This window comes from Pelmatolapia mariae, linkage group LG17, assembly GCF_036321145.2.
Source record: "Pelmatolapia mariae isolate MD_Pm_ZW linkage group LG17, Pm_UMD_F_2, whole genome shotgun sequence".
NCBI classification, from domain to species: Eukaryota; Metazoa; Chordata; class Actinopteri; order Cichliformes; family Cichlidae; genus Pelmatolapia; species Pelmatolapia mariae.
In genome coordinates, this window is record NC_086242.1 from 15,806,445 (window position 1) to 15,833,505 (window position 27,061).

Here is a 27,061-nt window from a genome sequence, read left to right on the forward strand (position 1 = left end):
AGTGTTAACGAATCCAGTATATATTGTTATCAAATGCTCCGTTTAGTTTGATAAAATATGCCATATTCAGTTTGTTTGCAATGAAGTTCTTGACAATAGTGAAGACAGTGTTAAAATGACAACATATTCTGTATCACTTAATTTTTCAAAATGCCTTTATTTTTGTTATTTGAAGATTTTACAATAAACACTTTTTTCCTTTTTTTCTCTCAAATCTGTTCAATGAAATTCATTTCTGTTATGTTTATGAAATTAAACACTAAATACATTCACCTCAGTATAATAAAACAAAAACATGTTTGATCAACTGCTGGTATATTTTCATACAGCCAAATGAGCTGACTGTTTGTTCCAAAGGTCAGACTGGAATGTGTTTCATCAAAGATTTCTTTAGTAAAAGTATATACAGAATATTTTTCTTCAGAACTTAATTGCACACTTCCTTGAACAGGAAACAGCAGGAAAATTCTAATAATTTAGCTTATGCATGAAAAATCATGGCTCTTTGAAGGATCCAGTTTAAACTGTTTTAAAAGTATCTGACGCTGCTGGCCATAAAAAATGTTCCCAGTTCAGTCCATCTAAGAACAAACTGCATTGAACAGATAACACGTTCGGGACAGTTAATGATGAACCAAAACGCCACATTAAATCCCTGCTAATGAAAATAATAACCCCCCTTATCAAATTTGTTTAAAAGGAGAAAAATAAGAGTCGAAGAAAAGTCGAAGAAAATTGTGAAAAACAAAACATGAGCAGTAAAAATTTGGCTTTAATGCCATCTTAGTTCCTTAAAATGCCACATGTCCTGAACACTCATTGCCCCCCCCCCCGGAAAAATAGATTAAGATCTGTGTAGCACAGAAAAAGCTGTGTGTAGTGTATGTTTAACTTCCAAACAGCATTGTAAAATTCCATATCGTGAAATGTCACTGAATAATTTAGGACTGTAAGAACGGCTCAAATAACATGGTGTTATCTTTTATTTCATACTGTATAAAGTCTGTATTTCATTTTTCTTAAAATGTGCAATTCTGCATTCATGTTTTTAATGATAATCCAACTCGCAAAAACAAAATTACAGTCACAAGATTAAAAAAAAAATATTCACAAAACCCCCACCTTTCACACAAGGATGTTAGAGTGATAACAACAATGAAAAAACAATATCAGAATTAGCTATTGATAAAAGGCAGATTAAAACATACGTTATATGATTTAAGATGTAAACAAGGATTAAAAAAAGTTAAACTAGTGTTGAGGCTGTGATGCCAGTTCCTTATAAATGGGGGTTGAAATAAAGTACAGCAACTGTGTGTTTCTGTTTGCCTTATTAGCTGACAACATCTAAAGTTGGGCCTGCAGGTGGTGCCAGAGGAAAGGCCATCATGTTACATAGTTCAAAATGGTTTACAGTATGAATTGTAGATGACAGCTATTTTTTAAGCTAAAAAACATAGTGGAATGAAAATATAAAAGGCAACAAAAAATATGTGAAGAATAAACATTTCACATATCTTCAAACAGGTTCATAAATATCAGATCAGTTCTTTTTGCACTTGGTGTCTAATAAGAGCACCTGTCTCCAGCACAGATTATTCATTTGCATTTCCCTTTTAGTCTCTACACACGTGTACATATACACATAAATTGTACACAGGTTAGCAGACGTTTAACCAACCCTGATACAAACGACATGTGGGTGGGGGGGACATGCAAAAACTGAGTTCCTGGAATTTACCGGCAGAGCACCAGCACCTATTCACAGGCCAGCTTGCTGTCGAAGCTCGACAGGCCAATGGCAAACGCCTGAAGAGCGCACATGGGATAGTTGTAGTCCAGAGTGAAGACGTCTTCAGCAACTCTACCAAACTGCATAACAATGTAGTCGGCTAGAGATAGAGGGGGGTAAAAATAAAAAAGGTCGATCAATGTTTTTATGGTGTATGTTTTAAATATTTCAAGACATTCTGCAACATCCTCTTAGCAGCCAAATTATTTAAACTACTTAAACATAACTGAAGAAAGCAATGCTACAGTTAACAGATGCTGTTCTCAGAGATTAAAGATACTCACGGTCATTATCATGAACTATTTGGAAGTTTTTGACTGATGCCTGAGTCACACGGCCATGGAAATTTAGCACATAAGACTGGGTGTCATCGTTCCATACGGGTGCCTTGTTGTGCAGCTCGATCAGATTTTCAAGCGAATGGTTTTGCCACCTGCTCAGGAGACTCTCCTGCTCCTATCATACAAACACATCCGATTTCAGTCTTTAATCTTATTAGGAATGAATCAAACTGCACATTAAACTCACACACCAGGACTTTTGGACTTTTGCATTCTAACAGCGTTTGTGAAATGTCAGACTGCTAAAGCTAAACAGCTTTGGATTCAAATGAATCTTTTAGTCATTTTATACATGAAACATTCGGACAACACGTTGCACATTTAAGGGCAGATTCTTTGAGTTGTTAAGCTTTGCATAATTCTGTTACTGACAGACTCACATTTTGGGGCCTTACAGGGAGCCTCTCAAAGTTCATGTTCATGCCAGGGATGATTACAGTCATTTTGCGTGGTCCTTTGAATCCCAGCACATTGGTTTCCTGCCAAAAAACACAGAGAGTGTGACAATTTTACTAAGTATATTTAATGAACAGGCAACACACTAAACACACTGCTAGCCTTTTGTCATTCACTCACATAGCAGATGGCAGCCAGTTCCTGTCGTGTGTTGCTTTCTTCCAGCAGAGCCCCGGGGTTTTTACACGGATTGGTCCCGTTGTCGTACACTGTGAATTTAGTGCCCATGAGGTTGGATCTGATAGAAAACAAACCGGTCATGAAATGTTTACACCTTTTCATATTTTTCAGATGCTGGCAGCATTTTGTTTCACATTTGAGTCATGTGGATTGGCAGAAAGCAACACACTCTGCTTGATATTTAGAAAAACAAACAAACAGCAACTATTGGATGCTGCAGTTTATTCTAACTGTTAGCAAGCAGAAAATCTTTGGAATCAAATTGAATGTTATATTGAAAAAAAGAGGCAAAAGTGAGAGGCTACAATGTAATCCCACAGGTCAACTGTCCGGACCAAAGTGAATGTCGTTGTCTTTGCCACTGATGAGCTCAGACTGTCAAGCCCAACTGTCAACATTATGAAAAGGATCCCTACAGAGATGTGTATCTCACATCAAGAAGAAGTCTCGCTCTGAAATCTCACCGGAGGTGAGGTGTTGCTGGAAGAAGAAAGTGTGAATGTGAGTGAGAGTTGGAGGAAGCCAGGCACGGAAGAGAAGAGAAGCTTCCTGTTCAGTAGTTCACGGTTTGTGATTGAATTTCTGAAATCAGCCAATGGTCTGCTACACTTCACTTTATTTTTGCCAGGCACACACTGGTGACCAGTTGAGCTACAAATGGATGGACAGATGAAATGTTTTCACTGCCTATTTTGACTGGAATCAATATTACCAATCAAATAGAAAAATAAATCACTTATAAGAGCTGCCGGATATAGAATGCAGGTAATGCTATTAATTAAAGGTATTTTGTTCACATGGTATCAGTTGACATTAAAAAAATAAATATAATTAAAGGTGTGCAATCAGCAAATAATACCTTATTAATGCAGGTCTCTGTGGACACAGGGAGGGTGAATTTACCTGAGTTTACCTATAAAGCTCTCTCCCTCTCGTGACAGGTCGGTAGCATCCACTGAAATAAGGTAGTTGGATGTCTTACTCTTCTTCCTCTTTCTTCCTGCCAGCAGAAACACCTGGAACGACACAATAAAGCAGACACATGTATCTAATGAAGGCTTTTGTTTATAAATGTTACATATTACAACAAAAATGATGATTCTTATTCACAACTTTAATGGCCCACGCATGTATCGCACCTTCTTGCAATCCTCTTTCTCCATGTGCATGTAGTAAGTGGGGTAGAGGCCGCGGTCCATACCCTTCTTGTCACGGGTGATTCGGCATTTGACTGTGACGCCACGTGGTGCTGGGCGTAACACAAACTCCTCCAGATTCGCCACATCGGCTAGTAAGTTTTCCGCTGTGGGTGATCCTGGGGTAACCAGATCCTGGGACAAATTAATATAGTCAGCTACTTTTTAAAAAAAAAAAAAAAAAGCATTTTAGATAATAGTGAGTATATGAACTAGTGTGCGTAGGCTTTACAGGAATGTCCTTGCCACTAGTAGCTGAGGCAGGCCTGTTGCTGTCTGTGTGAGAGGACCGAGAACGGGTCCGTTCTTCCTCCAAGTCTTCCTCGTGCTCACTGGCTTCATCAAAGTTCATGCTTTCGCAGAGACCTGGTGAGAGACGTGGGAGTGTGGTGTGAGGGAGCTTTAATTACACACGAAGGTCTTTACTAATTCTCCAGCTGAGAAACCCATTCACACAAAAACAAAAGAGGAAAATGAAACCCAGATGCTCTGCGTACATCCTCCACAACAAAAGAACCTCAGTCATTATTTCGTTCCAGGGGTTCCTTCAGTTTTGGTTCAAAACGCTCCACAGAAGATTTTACCAGTTTTTTGGTTCATCTGCGGTCTTTGATATATGAGAAAAAATTCCCAAGAAGTGATGCAATACTTAGGAAATAGCTGAAGCAAAAAATAGAGCATTATACAGCTGAAAGCACATCCTTTCATATTTATCTGAAATATTCAGGGGGAGGGGGATTTCTTTTACATGAGGGAGACTGATTTCAGCTGTTGAAACCATGACAAATGAAATGAAAGGATGAAGCCTTGTGAAAGTGAATATCAAAAAGAATGTGAGTATTTAGCATTGATTCTTATTTATTCAACCAAAAGGCCACTTCTCTGGCCTAAAGACCACTTTCCCATGTCAGTTACTGGAAGGCTCATATTTATGACAATAAATGAAGCTGATGTGCAGCTACTTGTGCAGAGACAGCTCCATGCAGTCATGCAGACATAAACTGGGGCTTGCACAGTGCAGACAGTCGGGACTGTCTATCTGTCTCCTCACTGATAATTGGATTTATCAGCCAGGATGCAGCTCTTGGCTGCAGCTACAGCCCACTGTAATGTGTTATCAAAGTGTAAACTCATATGAAAGCTGTGTGTTTTCACTACATTGAAGTATTATTTTTTATTAAAATCTAATTAAAATTTGACTTGTAAAAGAAATGCTTGACCAGAAATGGCAATAATGATACCAAGATTGCTCTAAATTGTTACACTATACAGCTGGAGTCCTAAATACTGCAATCCAATCTACAGTTTGAAGTAAATGAAGAACTTTAGATTTTAAATCACAGCAATCAAACTGACTACTGTGAGGATATACTGCTGCAGGAAAATGTGGGTGAATAAGTGTGGTTCTGACTGACAAACCAAGGAACGCTGCTCATAGGTAGAGATCTGTCGAACACAAGTAGGCTTGCTTAAAATCGTACCCTGCTTTATCCTCATTTTTTTTTGCATCTTAGCTGTTCCTTCATTCACAAAATGAACATCGTGTTATATTCAGTGAGACTTGGCGATTCAGACCATAAACCCATCAGTGAAGTGTTTACTAATGCAACAGATGGAGGAAGTCAAGGCGAGTTTTCCCAATCAGACTCCAGGGAGTGACCAGACGAGTTCCTCCCTGCTGCCCATTAAAAGGAATGCAGAACCTTATTAAACAAATCCAATTTCACGTTAAGAATATTCCTGCTTTTATATACATGGTTGTTTTTTTTTCACACAGCCTTTCTTCTTTTGCATACAAAAAGCATTCTGTCCTCAGATATTTCTGCCTCCTCCTGACACTGATCAGTTAGACTAACATATCCTGGGCAAGTTCCAGCGTGAGAGAAAGCATTAAGCTATGCAGTACTAAACCAGATGGATAATGTGACAGTAAAAACAGCAAAACACAACCCCTATTGTGCAGTATTTACAAGTGATGCGCCCCAAATATGCTGCTAATCCTGTGAAAAAGCAGGAAGCATCATGGAATACTGAATGCAAATGTTAGCTGCCCTCTAACAATGACTCCAGGGCTCCAATTAAAAAACCCACACAAAGTTGTGTCAGCCACTGGCTTATGAAATCAACCATCTGGAAATGTCAAAGAGGACTAACATTCGACTGAGCAAATCCAAAAAAGACATACAGCATTTCCAGATAATTATTATCACATGGCCAAGAAGGATATTAAATTCTACAGCGAGCCAAAAGTGAAGATGTTGGATGACATCAAGGAGCTGATTAAATATGAATGTACCTCAAAATGTCTATTTCTTCCATTTCCCAAGGCACCGTGGTAATATGGAAGACAGGCAGCCAAAAATACCTGCTGGAGCTCTTTGGGACAGGCTCGTCTGCTTAACTGAGCTAACATTAACAATGAGGTCTTACATTATTGAGAAGCACAATGACACTTTCTTCCTTTAAAAAAGGTATGAAAAGTAACCCAGCTTCTGAGTTTCTCAGCAGGATTCAAATGAAATCTTAAAAAAACAGTCATGTCTTAAGTTTGTGGGCACAAAGTGGTAACACACGAGCTACATTATGACACCTGCAGAACTGCATGATGTTGTTACTGTTTAAACGCATGCTAACCTTCATATAATGAGAAATTTGTTTTTGCTGCAGATGAATCTGAAAAGTGCAAAAGTCACTGTGAGCTTGATTTTTATACATTTTCCTGAAATTGTACATATGCTCGTCAGCTGGTTGGTGGGTGTGGGTGGTAGTAGTTCTAATGATGCCACAAACAAGCACTGCAGTGTGAACAATGTCCTTACCTATTATTTAGTGAACCAGTTCTCACTGCATTACCATCAATCATACCACTCACTCCATATGCAGCAGCAGAGTGCTATCAATTTGGTAGATGTCAAAAAGTCTGACTTTGTTTAACAGCAACTTCTTACCTGCTAAGTCATAAATACATATTTTTTTCTTTATAGGTAAAAACTGTAAAGCTGAGAAACGTAAGAAAAACCCTGAGAGTAACCAGAAGCAAATATGTGATGCTACTCTCTTCTAATAAAAAAATCACCAGGGACTCAACACACACACTATCAAAGTAAATAAGTAAGCAGGCAAACAATAGTTGTTCCATTTGACTTTACTGCAGGGTTTAGAAAAATGATTTAAACCCAGGCTCCAGTACAAATCACCTTGCTTCTGGAGCAGTTCGTGGATATCTGTCTTGGGCTCCAGCAGCGTCTCAGTGTCTCCGTCTCTCTCAGGCTCTTCAGCAGCAGGGGATTGGGACTGAGACTCAGGCTGGGACTGAGACTGGGACTGGCTCACTGACAGGATTTGAATTTTCATTCCTATATCAGGAGGTTCTGAGCTCAGGAAGGCTGCTGGGCCATCAATACCTACAACACAGGAGACAGTAGCAGACAGGCATGAGCTGTTAATTTTCCCTTACCTGGGTCCAACAAAGCATATCTAATGAATCTACTAAGTGAATCTATTATACACATTTCCAAATCCATATTTTTATTCTTGGATTCCAGTGTAGGTTTGCGTGATTTGCACTTTAGACTAATCCTTCTTTTTCTCATACTGGGCCTTATTGCAAACAACTTAATCCTGTGAGTGGATATTAGAGCTATAATGTGACACTGTCACAATATACATCCAACAGTAGAAAAACCATAAAAATGGTCTAAAATATGCCATTTAACAAAGAAAACATTTAAATGCATAGCAAGACCTCTTCTATTCATATATCTGCAATTAGTTTGAAGTCGGGACAGAAGCAACAAAAGGCTGGAAAAGTAAGTGGCACTATAAATAACATGTGGAGGTCAACATGTCATTAACATGACATGGTACAAAAAGAGCTTCTTAGAGAAGCAGCTTGTCAGAAGTAAAAATGGGAAGAGGTACACCATGTTCTTTAAAATATAATATAAAATTGTAAAGACCCCAAATATCTCCTCTCATAATCAGATTTAGAGAATCCAGGGAAATATCTGTGTGCAAGAAACAAGGCAGAAAATCAATACTAGATTGCCTAGAACACTAGAAAATCCTGGAAAATGAAATAGAATTTATTGTGACAATATTGATTTTAATAATGTCACCTTCCATATGAAAACAAAACATCTCTTGGAGTACCTGAAAGCATTGTTTAAATAAAAGCTACAAAGACAGACACCTGTCTAACATGTAACAAAGTTTTAATCAAGGAAAAGCCTCAATCTTGAGGGAAGGTCAATTATTGCAGTGTTGTTTCATCACAGTGTCACGCTGTAGTTTGTGAAGCTTTTACAGCATACCTTTGGGAGACAGGGAGATGCTGAACATCTGGCTAGTTGTGCTCATGACAGGTGTAAAGACTACTCACAGACAAGAATGATGGATAATCTGAGCCTGTCAGTGGCTAAACAAGGCTGAGGAGGTTAAAACTTAAGAAACACCTTGTAATATATAAAAAAAATGACAGTGCTTGAGCACAAATAAGATGGGTGTAAAATAGGAAAAAAATATATATTAAAAAAAAAATACATATCTGTCAATGAGGCCCATACCAGCTTAAAAATAAGCCCTTTTGCCTTGATGCAAAAAACTGATCCATGGGATTGATGGTAGCCACTTTTAGTACTCTCCCTTAATACTGCACCTAATATTAATATGAACTAAGAAAATAGGGGGGAAAACCCATGATTTCATAAAACAATTTCCTTTTAAAATATGTATCAGTGTAACCTCGGCAGCTTCATGCAGCAGGACATCAAATAGCAGAGTATTATTGCTGCCTGAGGCCACAAGTGACCTTTAAGTGTGTTTTGGTAGTTTAACCGTGCTGCTCTATGATGTGCCTAGCCTAAATTAAAAACAGCCCAATGCTGAAAATTTTATACTTCCAACTGAAGTTACTTTTATGTAAAGAGGAAACAGTGTGTGACAATGCCTAGACTATGGGGATTTGATTAACATGCCTTTATGAAAGACGTAAAAAATGCTGCACATGTTTTTTCTCACCATCTATTATGACATCATTGGTGACATTGAGTTGAGATTCGACTAGCGGGGCTTGCTCTTCACCACGCCGTGCCCTGGAACGCCGGGGGCGAACCTCTGTGTTGGGCTGGACCATCAAATGTTGCTGACGTTTTTGCCGCTGCTTCTGCTCCAGCAGTGCCCTCTGTGGACCAAACAGGGGAACAGAAATGGTGTGTAACCTAATTCTAGGTACAAATATACATGACTTTCAGGTCACGCAACTGGAAAACTCACTTCATACATAATTAGCTGGCATGTATTAAATGATGGAGGTTGGGAAGATTAAGCCAAGCTGGAAAACATCAACACAACAAGCTATGGGTAATTACATTAGTATGGATGATGAGTTACAACCTGTGTCTCTCAGTAGGTGCTGCAAATGACCAGGACAATAACAGAAAAAGAAAATAAAAGAAAGGAGCACTGGTAGTTGCATTGCATAATGCTATTCTAATACTACAGCAAGGTTAGGAAAAATTGGATTTCTACATGTGTGATTTTGTGCCATAAACAAGTATTGGACAAACAAAAGCTTTGATTTTCTAAAGGCTTATCTGGGAACCGTGGTTACCTCTACCAAAATGCACAGAAGTCCATCCAATAACTCATTAAAGTATTTTAGTTATTTTTACTTTATCTTTGAAGAAAATATTCCAGTGGAGAGATAAAGCCATACAAGGTCAAGGTCACACCATAATACACTACGCAGTCTTCAAAAGAAAGATAGCTACACACAGTCCAGACCTGTAAGGCAGCAGAACACATTTTGCTGAGCTACTAATCAGAATAGGAGGACATTTGACATGCATTAACAGATAAAGCAATTGTGCAAACCATTTCAAGGTATAGAAAGCTGTATGTACTACAAAAACTATATGTAATGCAGTACACAACTCAGTTTCAGTAAGGGTAGAAAACTGACTACGTTCATGTTGTATTCACTCGCCCTAAAACCCACTGTGACCTGACTTAATACTGACGCCAAAAAGCAGAGTAAATAAAAAATAAGCCCATAATAAAACACAACAACCAAAACAAAAATAATAAAATAATGGGGGCTGTGAAAGCTTACAGTAATGTTCTGTAGTTTGGTGAACTGTAGAATGCCCAACGTAATAACATAACAAGGGTCTGATAAAGTCATTAGCTGCTTCAAACATCATCACTGAGATGAGGTTTTTGTCGACTGATTACTCAGAACACGTGTAACCTCTAGGTAGTGAGATTAGTCCACAATCATTTGTACTGTAGTTTCAGTAAGGATAGAAAACTGACTATGTTCATGTTGTATCCACTTGCCCTAAAACCCACTGTGGCCAGAGCAGGCGATGGATTATGCAAGCACATTAATTAGCGCACCAAATGCACAACAACAATTCCTGTTTAGTGTTCAGTCAGCTGGGAGAGACCGAGAAGCCTTGTCTCATATTTGGCAGACCAAAAAGCTTTTTAGACTTCAGTCATTCCAACACTCGAGGAAATCAGTTTCACTAGCCGTCGTTGCAAGTTATATTAGACAAAGTGAATTGATGTAATTTTTTTTAAAAAAAAGAGAGAATCGAATCTTCTTATCCTACAGTGAACATGAAAAACATCCAAAATGCAAACTTTAAGAAAGAATTGGTACTGCAAGCATTTGTTTTTTTATTCTTTAGCATATGAAAAATCCAGGAGCTGGACCCAGTCGTTATCATTTCAAAGAAAGAGCAGATCTGTGTTCTCCCTTTATTGCTATAAATAAAAGGAGACAAATGAATAAAACATAACGCAACATTATCATAATGAACATAATTAGGTCTAGTGTAATGAATGAAAGTGGGAATGCTACCAGATTTCACATTGCACAATAATTCCTCTTCAATAAGATACTGACTACTGATTTGAGGCAACCCACAGCTTTAACTTCAAAAGTTGCTGCACATGTACTCCCAGCCTAACATTAGTCTGAGCAGTTTGTTTTGTCTTCCATTGAGCTATTTTAAGCCAACCCATTGTAATATTCAATTCTTTTGTATAGCGTGAGTACTTGGCATTTTCAACACAGGATGTGACTTCATTCAGGTTTTCACAATCCTTCCTATGTGACCCAAAACACCGGAAAGAGCCGAGCAAAGAACGTGGGTTAAAAGACACTGATTTAGATATAATGTACATTTATATTTACATGATGAAAAGAGGCCATGCAAACCCTCTACTGAAAAGAGAAGTTGAAGTACTGTTAGGGAGAGATAACTAGATTTTTTTTTTTTTCTCACTGGCAGTACTGATTAAAAAACTTTGAGTCTACGTAAGCAACAGCCTCACACCTGCGTCTCACAAACAAGTCCTGATCCAAAAGACAAATAAAGTAGAAAATACATCAGAAAAAGAAAAATAAGAAGTTACAAACCCGTTCCATTGATATTAAAAGTTAACAAGTTTTCTAAAGAAAAAAGAAGATTCCACTTCTCTTTAAGTCAGATGAAGATGTGTTCTCCCCCTAAAAGAAGCACTCCTGGTGGGCATGACTCTGTCTCCATGTTCTTTATTCCTCTTCTGGAGCTCAGTTTAAGAATCAGTAAACTGTCAACCTGTTCCACTGCACTATGTGCTCCTCTAACACAAGCCGAATACCAAGCTTGTGTGTGTCTGTACGCGGGTGTGTGTATGTGTGTCTGTATGTACAGGCAGTCACCGTTGCTAACTGAATCAGGAATCATTAGCGCTCGAGCAGGAGAGAGATAGGGTGAGAGAGAGAGGACAGAAAGAAAGGGAAGAGAGAGCGAGAGAGAAAAGGGGGGGGGGGGGGGGGGGCTGTGAGGTGTACAGCTCCTTTAGTGCGCTTCACTTTCATCATATAAACATATATAAAATGTAATTATGATTTAATTTTTCAAAGCTTGCATCTGATCTCTTCTGTGTATGTTTGTTTGTCCTTGTGAGTTATGTAAGAGCAGAAGACTCAAGAGAGAGAGTGTGTGTTTGAACTCAGCTGAAAGCGTGCAGCACAAGACAGCCACAATGAGACCCTGAAACACACACACACACACAAACACACACACACAGCCAGGCGCCTCACAATAAATCTGCCTCTCTCTTTGAAGTCACCAATCTGAGCCCCCTACCCTTCTCCCCTGTTTTCCTTCTGCCTAATGTGAGATACTGGAGTAAGGCTTCCAGCTTAAAGCGCTACACCACAGCTCTACAGCAAGGTTTCAGAAGATCACTCTGCATGCAGGAACATTAAGTTTTAACTGTCTTACCATGTAACCCATAATGAACACTCCCCCCTCCACTCACCCACCACCATCACCACACACATAATTTGACTAACTGTCTGCTAATATAAGTCTGTGCATTGGGAGTAAATGCTTGTCGGTCTCTCATTATAGTCATTGCATACACAATTAAAATGTCAATTGAATACTACATTTAGAAAAACAATTTGCATGTTCGAATCAATATCTAGTTGTGTTATAGATGTCTATTAAAATCTCTCATTCGAACTGTGCTTTTTTTTTAAACGTGAAAACTATGCATTTCAAAGCAATTTAGACATAAATTTGAACATCCATGAATCTCTGGTTTAGTGGTTCATTAGGAAAGGATAGAGGTGTCACAGTTTCATGACCCAGCATTATAACAGTAAAGCCAAAAAACAGAGGAGGTTTTCAATCCAACAACATTATTTAATAAAATGTATGTTGCTTTAACCATTCTTGCCAACCATAAGGAGCCCGTGGTGACCAGAACAGAACACAAGCCAGGCCCCTTAATTACCCTGCAAAATCTTACCAGATGTTTAGAAAAGCACCAGAGGTTAACCCTCAAACTAAAATCTATGTGTGAGTTGAACTTCTGCCTTAGACTCATTTGAGCACATGAGCTTCAACAGATGCTCTTTGAAAGTGCAATGACAAAAGAGCAGAAATGCCACAAATTTTGAGAAATAGAACATCAAAAGTAGGATATTTGAAAACCTGTGCTGTTCAGTTGTAGAAAATGTTTTGTTTCCCACCTGTTTTTCCAGCTTCTGTTGCATAAGACTGCTGCTGTCATTTTCAACACCACTGCAGAGAAAAGGAGAAGCAATATAAAGACACATTTTTTCAACAAAAATTGCATTTTCTTATCTAGCCAGTAGAGGGCATTACTGCAGTTGGACTGATAGCTTTCTCTAATCAATTACAGATACTTTACTTTAGTAATTTTAGTGAAAGACAGCACATCTAAAATCTTAAGCACCCATCTTGAAAAGAGTAGCGTTGCAAACTAACTCCAAGGGAGAGGGACAAAGGGGAAAACACTGATCTTCTGCTTACTGTTGAAACATGACATGACTCACTCTCTAATTACGCCTGTGTCTTGTTTAGGGTTTTTTTTTTTTTTTAAGAAACAGAGAGGGAAGAAGAAAAAGAAACAACACAATGCTCTAGCTGAGAGAAGCCCTTACAGTGTGGGGCCTGTGGGCATTTACTTTGGACACCTATCTGAAGGGACCAGGCAAATGTTGCTAAGCTACAGTGAAGAGAGAGCAGCAGGAGTTGGCTTTCTCAAGTCGGAGTCAGAGACCTACGACAGCACATCTATCTCTCCATCAAACACACACCCAAAGCCAATAATGTGATGTAATGTGTGACTCCCATCCTCATGAACTTGAATGCTTCCTGTCGAGTAAATCTTTAAATATCTCATGCTCTGCTTGGCAGAAATGAGCCACGTAAGCTCATCAGATATCCAAAAAGCTTATCCTGACTCTCTGTTCCACCTCTTCTAGTCACTCTCACATCCTTTACACATTTATGAATTGATTATAAGTGAGGACACATAATGCTTATGATTCTCAAGCCCAATGTTGGCTGACATCATAGTGCATGAAATCCATTTAGATTTTTTTTAAAAAGCACAAAAGCATAACAGACTTTAATTCAGCTTACAATTAACAGATCATATGTTCCCAAACAGCCAGCAAGAATAGTACCTTGCTACATAGTGTCAAAATTAGTCATCTTGCCCGAGTGTGCCATATTATCACGAATGAATCAAAGGGCTCCACAGCAGGTTATTATGGCAACTGAGCACAGGTTGTGGTGATAGAGAGGAGGGCTGGAGAATGGGAGATGATTTTAGTTTTTAATTTCCCAAGTCATTTCTTCAAATGAACTAACAGTGGGACCTGGGACACGTTGTTAATTAGTCCTCCTAAAGAGGCTTTTACCAAAGAGCCTCTGATTTACAAATTCTCCAACTAATGTAACCATACCCAGTGATCAAAGTATGGCATAAACAGCTCTAATTAAAATGTTTACCGTTCACTGAACTTTTCCATTAATAATGTTGTTTCCATGCTACAAGGCACTATCTGGTTAATTGCTAAAGACACTCTCTACAGCAGCTCAGTTTTCCTAATAGTTCCTTAAAACACATTTTTTCCCCATTGGTACAGTGTAATACCCCTAAAGTAATTTGGCAGAATAGTGTGTGCTTAAGAGCCTAAAGCACTGCTTGAACACATTAGAACATGACTGCTCTGATAAAGGGAGCAAGAGATTAAAACATTTTTTGTAGCCAAGAGAGAAATCATAAGTAGTAAAGAGAGTTAATTCAGTTTTACAATAGACACCTCAAGGCACTTTATCCATTAAGGTAAAGACTGAACCTACAACCTAACAATCAGATGAACCCCTATGAGCTGGCATATCAGTGGAAAGAAAAAAAAAAATTTTTAAAAGGGACAGATCTCCAGCAGAACTAGAGTCAGGAATGGGTAGCTTATCTCCCCTTCTAGTGCCTGTTAGTTCTCTCGCTGTGGTGTTTTAAGAACAGCTAAAGGCTTTCGCAGAGTTTTTTGAATTATATAAAATAAATTCAATTCAATTTAATTTATACAGGGCCAAATCACAACAACAGTCGCCTCAAGGTGCTTTATATGGTAAGGTAGACCCTACTATAATACATACAGAGAAAATAATCATATGACCCCCTATGAGCAAGCACTTTGGCGACAGTGGGAAGGAAAAACTCCCTTTTAACAGGAAGAAACCTCCGGCAGAACCAGGCTCAGGGAGGGGCGCCATCTGCCACAACCGGTTGGGGTGAGAGAAGGAAGACAGGATAAAAGACATGCTGTGGAAGAGATATAGAGATAATAACAATAATCCAACAAGTGCAGAGAGGTCTATTAACACATTGAGTGAGAAAGATGACTGAAGAAGAAACACTCAATGCATCATGGGAATCCCCCAGCAGCCTACACCTATTGCAGCATAACTAAGGGAGGATTCAGGGTCACCTGATCCAGCCCTAACTATATGCTTTAGCAAAAAGGAAAGTTTTAAGCCTAATCTTAGCAGCTTAAATCAGAATTCAGTTTGCGTTTTTGTGTATCTAGAAGCTGACCCATCGGAAATAGGAATTCTATGAATGAATGTGTTTGTCTGGCAAGATGACCCCATCCAGTCCATCAGTGAGGACCTGTGGACTCTTGTTTGCTCCATGCTTATAGACATTACAGCTGTCTTTATGTCTAAATCTGTTTGGGGCTTATGGTAGCTTAGTGGAAGTGTGAGTTTATAGCATAAGCTTAGATAAACGTGTCCATCGTTCAACTTCTGACTGCGTTGTTGACCAGGGTGATACTAATGATATGACTGATTACTGTTATATGTTATTATTTTTGCACTTACAGTCTCTGTGTATGTCTATGGGAGACAGGGAGGGAGAGAATGTTGAGAAGCTGAGTTTGCTCTAGTACAAAGCGACGGGTATCTTGGGGCCTGTCACAGAGTAGATACACCTGTGATCACAGTGGCTACTGTATTTTACTATTAGTGCCTGTCTCCCAAATCCAAACTGAGAGCTGGTTCCATAGAAGAGGGGCCTGAAAACTTAAGGCTCTGCCTCCCATTCTACTTTTAAATTCTCTAGGAACAACAAGTAAGCCTGCATATAAAGAGTTTTAATAGTCTAGCCCCTAAGTAACAAATATGGCAAAAAAACAAACATAACAAATATACCCTTTAAATCACATTTATGATTCACTTTAAGAAATGCAAACCAAGTGAAAGACTTCCATATTTTTTTAATATTTTGGGGGCATTTCCTTAGTCTATATTGGACAGGGACAGGTAAGCGTACAGATGAAAGTAGGGAGAGAGCAAAAGGGAATGACACACAGGAAAGGGTCCACACCGGAATCAAACCTAGGCCCCTCACACAAGAAGATCATTCTTTAATTGATGACTGTCTGAAATATAACAGTTTTAAGTTCAACATTCAGTCTATCTGTCATTTTCAGGTACTGCAACTGGAGTTTAATTTTTTGGAGTGTGTAGGTGCATACCTGGCTGTTGTGTTAGACGAGAAGCTGGCAGAACTGGAAGGTCTTTGAGAAAAAATCATACCGCCAGACGCATGGGACATATGGAAAATAAACAAAAGAATGAAACAAGTTTAGAGACAACACCAAATAGGAAAACCATAATGTCAATGACGTAGTAGCTCATTTGGCTCACGATTCATCACGATTCACAGGTTCATATAATGTGTGAAGAACAGAAAGAAAGTAAAATGTTTCCTTGTCACTGGTTGGCTGTTTGAGAATAGAAATTCACTGAGAAGCCAAGGACACTCGCAAACAGTCAAATCCAGGACAAAATCTCGCTCACACTGAAATGAATGAAAGAATTTTTAGAAACTGTAAGAAATGTATTTAAAAGTTATGCTATGAAAACAGGGAAAAGGAAAAGTGCTTATATAATGACAAATGTGACTTTGACCTTGAGCAAAGTTTGGATGAAAACCCATCACTGTGTGCAACTTCGATTAAATTCTGACCGTTATTGTTGGAGGAACAGTGATTCTTGTGAATTGTGGATAGACACCTGGATGGAAGGACATACAAGCCTATTATTTTAGGGCAGGGGTATCAAATATAAGGCACAGGGGAGCAAATCAGCTCATCAAAGACCAATCCAGCCCACCGGACGACTTTGGAAAATGTGAAGGAGGCACTTGATGTTAATTGAGTTTGACATCCCTGTTTTCGGGTCTCTACTTTACAATTTAAAGCGCTTTGAGGTGACCGTTGTTGTGACTTGGTGCTATATAAATAAAACTGAATTGAAATTCAATTGAACTGAATGCCTTACCATGGTATGAACTCGCTGGTCCTTCAGTTGAAGGAGTTAAAAAATGTGTGGGATATAAAAAAAACCCTCCATCTTTAAGGATGGTTTTATTGATTCAATTGTGGTTTGGAAAGAATAAAAAACAAAAAAACAAGATATGTTTTAAAGCAGGGATGTCATTTTACAGCCGCTTTGATCTTAAGTGGGCCAAACCAAAAATACTCCCTTTTGTGTCAGTAGAAAGAAATTAAGCTGTACATTTAATCCCAATTAATAGAAGAAAAAGAAGTGCAACTTCAAAGGTATGTCTCAGCTTTTAATGTGATAACGAAATGCGACTGATAAAGATAATAACAAGAAATAAATCTTCCAGAATTAATAAATACAGTTGTAAAACAGCAGAAAAGGTTCTGCTGGCTCAAAATTACCCAAAACTCTCCTGTCATTAAAAAAAAAGTCATTTAGTTCCATACCAATTACTTAATTTGGGGTAGTATGAATGGCAATAGAGGCGGTCTATATAAGTAGGAAAGGCTGTAAAACAGTCCAAAAAAGTCCAAAATCGATGGCCTCCTTCAGATATTAGGTCAGACAAGTAGATAACGTATTAAAAAAGACAGCTGCAGAACAGGTGCAATGTAAACTATAAGACAAGCTTCTTTAAAGTATTATAAAAAAAACACTTTAATTTGCTGAAGGTTTACAGCATGTCCTTTATGTTCTTGGTAAATATGGACATGTGCATACACACAAACACAGTTAAATGGTGCCTCATCACAGCGGTAAGCGATCGCCTCTTCATTAGTCCGTCACAGCTTTGGTGACAAGAGAAGGACGCGCCACTGTTGTCCCTTCCTTGTGTGTCAGTCCAAGGTAACCATGGAGATTCTTGCTCTGTCAACAGCACACTTCCACCAGCATTGATTAAAAACCTGCAGTGTGTTCTTGAGCCTCACTGTAATTGGAGGACTTTAGCACTCTGCTGTAAAGATTCACAGACTGACAAAGGGAGGAGCCTACCAAAGCACGTAATTGCAGCTGAGCTGTGCAAAATCTAAGTACTTATGCCTCTGATAAATTCTTTGTAGGAAATATCAAAGAAGTTGCACAATGTTGATGTTTTAAATGATTTAAAAGGATTAATTTAACTGTGATAACTGTCCATAACTCTGCTGCTGGTTCAAGATATAAAAAAATGAAAAGCTGACCAGAAAAATGTATTAAACCCACAAGAGTATTATCAGACCATGATCTGTTTTGTGTGTTGTTCATTTTAATTTAAAGCTTTCCACTCTGCCACTTTAAATGTTAATTTGAAAGTTGGATGAGTGTGACTTAATTCAGGCAATTCAGCTTTGAACTTAAGAGAGGGTACTCCATAAAATGAGGGCTGATAATGGTTTAATGCTTAATTCTAGAGAGTAAAACATACCCCAAAATATCCATCCATCCATCCAGTTGCTCTTGCACCAGTTTATAATCAGGAAGAACTAAAATTGGTACATGTATAGAAGCAGGTGTCTATTACCTCACAGCAAGGTTGTCCTGGGTTATCGAGAGCTACGGTTTCTCTGGCCATGCAAAACATATTAGGTTCATACAACTTTTTGTTCATACATTTTACAAGATTGTCAAACTAGACTCTCTGGTCGATAAAGCATAATAAACATATTAAGGTTAAATATAATTTACCCGTGTCCTTCTTGTTTTTCACTAAAAACTTGACTGATTGTATTTAACATTAATATCTGAGCAACAGAAAAAGCACCTGCAGAAATGCAGCAACTAAATACTAAATACTAAATCATACTAAATACTAAAATCAGTGCTAATAATTAGAGTTGACTCATTTTAAGACCGATATCAATACCAATATTTGGTGACCGAAAAATCCAATATTCTAATATATATTGCCCTTTTTTTTTGAGACACACAAAGCAGTTCCCTAATATTTGTAAGTTTGGTTGTTTATTTATTTTATTTATTTAGTTTATGCTCTGAATGAGTCTTCCAGGATCAGCTGTTTCTTGTGTTTATGGAATTCCAAAAGCATTTATTGCCAAAAGGGAAGTTGTACAGTGCCTTCTGGTGGACAAACTCTGGAACATCAACACTTATACCATGGTTCAAACGTGTTTTTTCCCTCTCTCTTCTTTACGTTTTTAATTTTCATTTATCGGACATTTTAAATGCAGATACCGACAGATCTGCAAATAGCTAATATTGAACAATATTAGCCCTGGTTGGGCTCTAACAATAATAATGGCTTTTTGAAAATTTCTAACTATAGTTATTTTTGCCAGTGACTATTTTGGACATCAGTGAGTGATTAGCTGTCATAGAGCAAAACTTTTTCTATATATATTATGAGCATCTCTGAATACTATCAGGGAGGAATCCCCTTCAATTGGTTTTCAGGACTCAAAATCACAGAGTCATGACTTATGAATTTGAAATGGAATAATGATAATTCAAAGCTACAGAATCTTGGAATGATAACTAAACAAGAAGCAAAGTGCAGATGTACAGATGTATTATGATTACAGCCTTCTCAGATCAATTTCAAAATCAAAGGAATTAAAGATTGGTAAATTCAAATTAAATCTCTAGTCTCAATCACCACAGCCTCAAAACTGAGAATATGGTTTATGTAGACTCCTTAGAACAGACTAGAAACTGATGAGTATTTATAAAATAAAATGCTAAGAGGAAACATTTAACTGGATGAATACTCCAAGCACATCCTTACTTACATGAATCTGCTTGAATTAACCTACCAAGAGCAGACACACACACACTCAAAACGGGCTGGACACACACGCAATTTACCAACTCTGGTTACAGCACACAGTCACAGCCTGATGCTCTGAATAAGTAACGACATGGTGGCAGAAACATGAGAGAGAAGAACATCGAGTCATTCAGCAACTTGAAGAAACATAGTAATGCTGACCTCAATCCTAACACAGGCAACTCTGTAATTCCTTATTTCTAAAAAGACTATCCTGCTAGGAGAATTAAAGCAAAAGTTTCTTTAACTGCATCTGTTTTAATGCAGAAGGCAGCTGTCTTGCTTAAAGAAACCACAAGTCTTAAAGAGCACACAAGAATGTATATTCTGAAAATAACTCTACTACTGAGATCAAAACATACTGCATGTACGCGTGCCATTATGTGCAACTACCTGTATGACCAGCGACTGTACGCAGGCTGAGATCCCTCGGTCTTTACAGTGTCCATGGATGCAGCTTCAGGAATGCCAGTCCAAATGTCTCTTATCTATAACAAAAATCTTCATTTACACTCGGTGTCTTACTTACTGCTCAGTTCTACCCATTTGTAAGCCTACAGACTCCAAGATCTCTGCTAGTGTGTCACTGAGAAAGAGTAGATGTCCCACCCATGGGAGTGACAGCTACCACTGCTGAGGTACTCTGAGGTTGTGAGGCTTAGTGCTGTTACCATGACTTCACACTTGAGGCAATGCGCAAGGATCCAGCTAGGGATAGGTATGGAAGTGACAGTTTTGAATGTCACAGTATTGCAAAAGATCAGGCAGACACAGAACTAAAAGTCTAAAAGAGCACCAGGGTAAGTTGTTTTAGCCTGATTATATTTTAGATATAAAGTCACTCTTTAAAGATTGCTATCACTAAGTTCCCACAATACCGTCCACTAACTACTGAGAAAGTCAGCACTTGCATGTGGCTCATTTTCTCTGACTCATAGGGGGGCCACTGCACGTATAGTATGAAACCAGACTTCAATTCTGTCTGGCATCTGAGTTATGCAACAGTGAGACTATGTTGAGCCTTAAATAGTCCAAATCTTGTCAAAACTAATTCCCAAACTACCTTCCTGGATCACTCTAAGATTACATTTTTCATTGTGGAACTGAGAAGCATACGCAGTTTTAAGAAAGTTATCTGAATAAAATTAAACCTATAGATTACAACATCTAAAAACAGATACAGTGGGAGGACCTTTGTGTGGTTGCTAGGTGACCAGAAGCTGACATTTGTTTTTCCTGAGGCTATTTGGAATAGAGAGACAAAATAAAAATCAGACAGAAAATGAGGCATATATTGTCTATGTTTGTTCTTAGAGAGAGAGCAGTAAACTCGCAAATACGTTAACTCATGATAAGCAGGGGAATCATTCACCCGTGGGAGTAATTATTGAAGTCAAAACAAATGATGGAAATAAGCTACCCTTGGGATGCCAAGTGACACAGTCCCCTTTTGACTCTTTCACAATTATGTTTTACTTTATTTAGGCAACAACAAAAAAAGCTAACTCATGTCCATTAGCACTAATTCTTCATAATTAACAAAGAATGACAAATACAGATATATCTATTAATTTAGTTGACTGCTTGCAGTGCTGTACTATTCAACAACAAAAAAGTGTATAGATTACAAAAACCAGAAATGCTACTTTAGTCTCTAAATGCATGAGAAACAGAGTGGACTACGCCTGCCAGCTGAGCCATTTGGAATTCACTGGACAGCCACAGTAAATCACAACTGGACCACAAGTCGTTCTTGCAGTTGCAGAGGTTAACCGCTATCCTTGTAGAGAATTTTTTTAATTGATTGATTTATAACAATGTTCAACTAAGATGGCGTACTAACTTCAATATCACCCCAACTGTTCGTGCAGAACTGCACACATTATATGATGCAGGTAGCAGGTTGGAAAGGAAACGTTTCAAAGGAATTTTTGCATTCCTGGAAGCATTACTGGAAGCAGTAATATTGTAATTGTATATAGCACGTTGCGTGCTCAGTTACAGTAGAAAAGTATTATATAAGAACACGTCCATTTACCATTGCCGCTAAATAATCATCAGCAAGTTTGACTATCTTTATAAAAGCAGAGGTTTTGGCAGTTTGCTGGTCTGGAGCATTCAGGTGTGTGTTAACACAATATTGCAATTTTTCCAGGAGTGGATATCCCAGCAATTTCACCATATGCTCAGAGAAACTGCAAAGATCCCAAGTTCCAATATAATTAGAAAAAGACTAAACAACTATGGGTTGTTTGGACAGATTACACAGAAGAAATTTTCTCTAAAATGAAGATGGCAACATGGCTAAGGTTTGCAAAGTGGCATCTGAACAAACCACAAAACTTCTGGAACAATGAATAGACGAGACCAAAGCACAGATGTCTGGCCATAACGCAGTGTCACGACTAGTGAAGGCCAAACACAAAACACAACATAAACACCTCATACCAACTGTCATACCAACTGACAGTGATGATTTGGGCTTGTTTTGTTGCCACCTGGACACCTTGGAGTCACTGAGTCAACCATGAGCTCCTCTATATTTTAGAGTGAAATCTGAGGCCATCTGCCTGATAGTTAAAGCTTGTCTAAAATTGAGTATTGCAACAGAACAATGATCTTAAGCACAGCAACAAAAACTACAACAGAATCACTGACAAAGAAAAGAATCAAGGTGTTGCAATGGCCTAGTCAAAGTTCAAACCTCATCCCAACACATTCCTTCTCAATGATTCCACATTTCCACAAGCTACTGAATCTTACTGAATCATACAAAGAAGATTTTGACACAATAGGTATAAAAGAGTCTTTGTAGGACTAACTTTAGTTTCCAACAGGAAATATTCAGAAAAAAAGTTAGCTATAATTAACTTTAAGCTGAAGATTCCATGCTAACACTTGTGGTCCTCACATGTCATCTAAGAAAAGGTGTTTCATTTCACCTCAGGTTATACGTAACACTCTACCCCACAGTCCACTGAGTGTGAACACAGGGGCTCACCAGCTATTCTCAAATGATGTGTGGAGGCCCACTGTGTGTGCTGTGGGGCTAGTTCCAGTGTTCCTGTGGGATTTTACATAAAGCACAAATTATTATTGCAATATATTTCACACACAGTTATGAATTAACTGTTAGATTACTGCATCAATACTTTGTACTAATTTGCACTCACTTTTCCTTAAAAAAAAAAAAAAAAAAACTTTAGTAATTAAAAAGGCCGATCGATTTCTTGTGTGAATTAACCCACAATTAAAAACAGGTGCAGGTGAACCACCACTAATTGAGAAAAAGGAGAAAAAAGTACAGCAAAGGCTACCTGGGAAGTAAACAGCCCTCATCCTGAGTAAGTCATCTGATCTGCTGGGAGATGTTGGTTAATGCTAAACTAAGGAATCCCTGGGAAATCTAAGTCCTCCTCTGAGAAATGTTTGTTTTTTATAGGGTTTTTTTTGTTTGTTTGTTGTATGAAAGTAGTTGATGGATGGAAAAGTGGTAAAAGCTAATAGAGTATCCTGTTATGTCTAGATGCTGCAAAAAGGCCATCAAATATAGAATCTGAAGAAGAAGAACTGATGACATGTCAGATGGCACAGAGGCAGTTTTGCCTCTACGCACTGAAATTTTGGTTTGTGTGCACACTGGGATAGAACAACAGGGATAGAAAATGGTGAGATTTTATGAACAAGGAAACTGTACATTTCATTCATTCACCACTCCTGAAGTAGCAGCAGAGATAAATACCAAGAGAGTATTTCCAGAGATATTACAGGAGGCAGAAATGGTATCCAGACAATCCAACAATGAATAGAAATCCAAAAGGAGAATTCAGTAACACCAAAGATAGTGGCTGATCAAGATCAACTTTAGTATCCCCGAGGGGCAATTTGCTTTGTAGCCAGCCAAGATGTGCCAAGAAAAACACAAATCACATCATAGAATTTTAAAAAATTAACAGTGGTAGGAACAAATTGGAATTTAAATCTATCTGTTCTGCAATTAGGCAAAGAATACCTCCTCCCTTAAGTCAACAGCTGATACTCTGAAAACACAGGATGTGCGCTATCACCCGAATTTTTTCTCCATTCAATTCTGATGTGCTGACTCTATACAGGAGGGCAGGATCATCTAGCTTTATACCTGCCACTTTACTACACAATTTAACAACATGCTCCAACCTCTTCTTGTTCTTCAAGCTAAGAGACCCAAACCAGCAGATTGGAGAAAAAGTTAAAACAGACTCAATAAAAGACAAATAGAACATTTTCCTAAGGACATTATCCAAATTAAAACCCCTAGGTTTCCAAAACAAATACTCACGCTGGTTCCTAAAATATACAAATAAAGCTGGTTTTAAGAAATATTACAGCAACCTCACTACATAAATGACAAATACTAACATAAAGCACCATTATCTGAACACACACAGTAACTACAGTAGGGTTTGATGTGTGCATTTTCTGTGCTAGCTCCTTAAGCAGGCAATCTGTCATCAAAACTTTGAAAATCCCTGCTAAGCACTAGCCTGGCACTGTTTGTGCAGTACGACAAATAACAAAACTCCACCAGCCTCGCACTTATAACGCTACACTCATGTTATCAGCACTTGAAACATTACAATGGTGATGCTGTTATGAAAACTGTCATTCTGCAAATGTGTCAGCTCTGCATGGAGACTCTGGGATTTGTAACTACTCCAAGCTGCCAAGTGACTCAGCAGTCACTGAAGAAATACGAAGGACACAGCATTCACTGCATCAAAGAATAATACTAATAATACATACATATATATTTATTTTTTTGAATTGTGTGGCATTTCCGAGAAGCCCTTTATCCATTTCTTTTCAACACTGATAAAGTGTGCATTCCAAGTGGTGTGCTAATCAGGAATGTGTTCAAAGTGGTTCACATTACTAAGCTGACACAGTTAGAAAGGCCCTGAGATTTCCAAAAACACAGTACTTGTTCCACATCTGGGGAAAAAAACATGAACAGGATGGGAGTTATTCCAAGTCAACAGACCAAGACTAACTGATACCATGCAGAGATCATTTCTCTGTCAATACTTGTTTGCAGCAAAATAGTCAATTTAAAAACAAAACACAGACAAAAAAAGTTCTTGTTTCAATGTCACTGTAACTAATAAAAATTATCTATCACTAAGTTTAAGCCTTAGGTGACAGAACTAATCTACAAACTGATTAAATCAAATAATGTGACTGGCTCTATAACAGGAAAGGGTGGGTGAGCTACTGTGATAATTATCTCCCAACAAACATGAAGGACGAATCTCTGCTCCAGTTCTTAAAACCGTGTAAAGCAGCTTCCATTAACACAGCGCCGTTTTTACACTCTGTGTGTGTATGGGGAGGGGGGTTACAGGCAGTACATTATACCCAGGCGAATTTTGTGTGACTGTTTGTAAATCTATGTTTTGCATTCAGTAACTGGCTTACTTATCCAGATATTTATCTATTTACTCATTTGGGAGGTGAGGATAAACACACGCTGACATGAATGCTTTTTACATAAAACCAGAGACTACGAAGAGGCATGTTCAGACATGATATACAGTTTTTTTTCCCAGAGCACTCACCTAAACCTAGTGAGTGCTCTGAAGTGGCTGAGTACCTCTCTTTAGGTACAGGATCTAAAGCATTTTATACAGCAAAACAACTATTTGGAATCCATCTAGTCTTGCTATATCCAAATTTGAAATATCTATGGCGTTGTGTATGAGGCAAATATCTAACGCAAATGCTATTTGAAATAAAGAAATGTGTTTGTGTATAACAAAAGGATTGTCGGCGGCTTTAATAAATAAATAAATAAGTGTTTATTACACTGTACGTGGGCATTTAACTAAAGACAAACGAGATGCGACAAATGATGGGTTTCCGAACTATTTTATTCATCGGAAAAAGAGGGAGTATGGCTACATTTATAAGCAAGCAAGGGTAACATTAAAACAAAACGGTTGCTACTTATGGTTATTTCCCCCCCTTTCTGCTGTGCGGTTTGTGCACAGCACAAGTCCTGAAATACAACGACCGTTCTCTCGCCATTCGCCCAGTAACAGTCATCGAAACGAAAAAATAAATAAAATAAAAAAGATGGGGGGGGGGACTACACCGTTAACTGCTCCTTGTGCTCACACGCCAGCTGTGGAATGTTAAAGCTAGCCTGTTACCGTTACAAGCTAACGCTAGTTGCCTGAGCCCAGTCTCTATCTGTATGCAGCTCTCTCTTATAAAAGTTGTAGGCGACAGCTAAGTTTTTCGCCTCAAAGAAAGCGCTAATCCCAGCGCTTACCTCCCCATTCCCCAGTTCACCAAAGGGAAAAAGTAAGGACACAACGTACAAGCTGCGTATGGTTTAATTCTCACCTTATGCTGTAGTAACTCATGTTTGTCCACGGTTGCTAAGGAAGATTCTCAGGAGGCATAGCACTTTTGTGGTTGGGAAGAACTCAGTTGCTCAGTCCTTAGTTACCGAGCACACTAAAGACAGGGGTTGCTATTGGCTTACCAGTTACTTAGGGGGAGGTTGATTGGTGGACATTCTACAGGAAGGGGGAGTGCATGCCTTGACTGTAGGAGGGGTTTTATTTTTCATTTTATATAAATAAAAACCTATATAAGTTTATATAAATGCAAGTAATGTATACGAATGAATTAGCAATGAATTGTCACAAATGTAAAGTTTTAGAAGAAAAACATCCAGCTAAATTTCCACCTGTCCAATCCAACCCAACTGCAATTATAGCAATATAACTTTACTGCAAACTAAATGTGGGTCAAAGTATGTTTTTGTGGAACACGTTAATACTGCTGTGAGGTAGTCTGAATTAATGGTATATCTAACTACTCACAAACGTGCAAGTTACAGGTCTGGCATCTAGCATTCAACATAAATGGAAACTAGTGTTTTTCAGTGGTTTCCGGGAAAGTCTTTGAAGGGTTGTGTCACTGTAACTGTTAAACACTTATTTCACCTGCTGATGCTCATCTTTCGTTTCAGAAGGGATGCATCCAGGGATCAGCACAGCTCTTTTAGGGTCAACACTTTTAGTGTGACGTCTCGACTTACCAAGAGCCAATCACAATGTGGGATGTTGTCTCAATAAATGGAATGCTAGAAGAAGGGATAAAAATGCAGA

At 38.4% G+C, this 27,061-nt stretch overlaps 1 protein-coding gene across 4 annotated transcripts; it reads right to left on the reverse strand.

Annotated features, from left to right (window-relative positions):
- Positions 1-137: 137 nt before the first annotated feature.
- tulp3 (TUB like protein 3) lies at positions 138-26,362 on the reverse strand. Of its 4 annotated transcripts, none has more exons than XM_063460134.1 (12): positions 26,289-26,362; positions 16,327-16,368; positions 13,003-13,054; positions 8,985-9,147; positions 7,163-7,369; positions 4,198-4,331; positions 3,909-4,100; positions 3,673-3,785; positions 2,710-2,827; positions 2,514-2,612; positions 2,077-2,248; positions 138-1,892 (listed from the first exon to the last, which is right to left on the reverse strand). In XM_063460134.1, exons 1-12 carry the CDS (start codon positions 26,306-26,308, stop codon positions 1,759-1,761), a joined length of 1,446 nt encoding a protein of 481 aa, XP_063316204.1. In that variant the 5' UTR covers positions 26,309-26,362; the 3' UTR covers positions 138-1,758. The 4 variants fall into 4 exon arrangements, with proteins under 4 accessions (XP_063316204.1, XP_063316203.1, XP_063316206.1 ...); XM_063460133.1 differs by lacking the exon at positions 26,289-26,362 and adding an exon at positions 20,298-20,368; XM_063460136.1 differs by lacking the exons at positions 13,003-13,054; positions 16,327-16,368; positions 26,289-26,362 and adding exons at positions 9,240-9,297; positions 11,395-11,667.
- Positions 26,363-27,061: the final 699 nt, after the last annotated feature.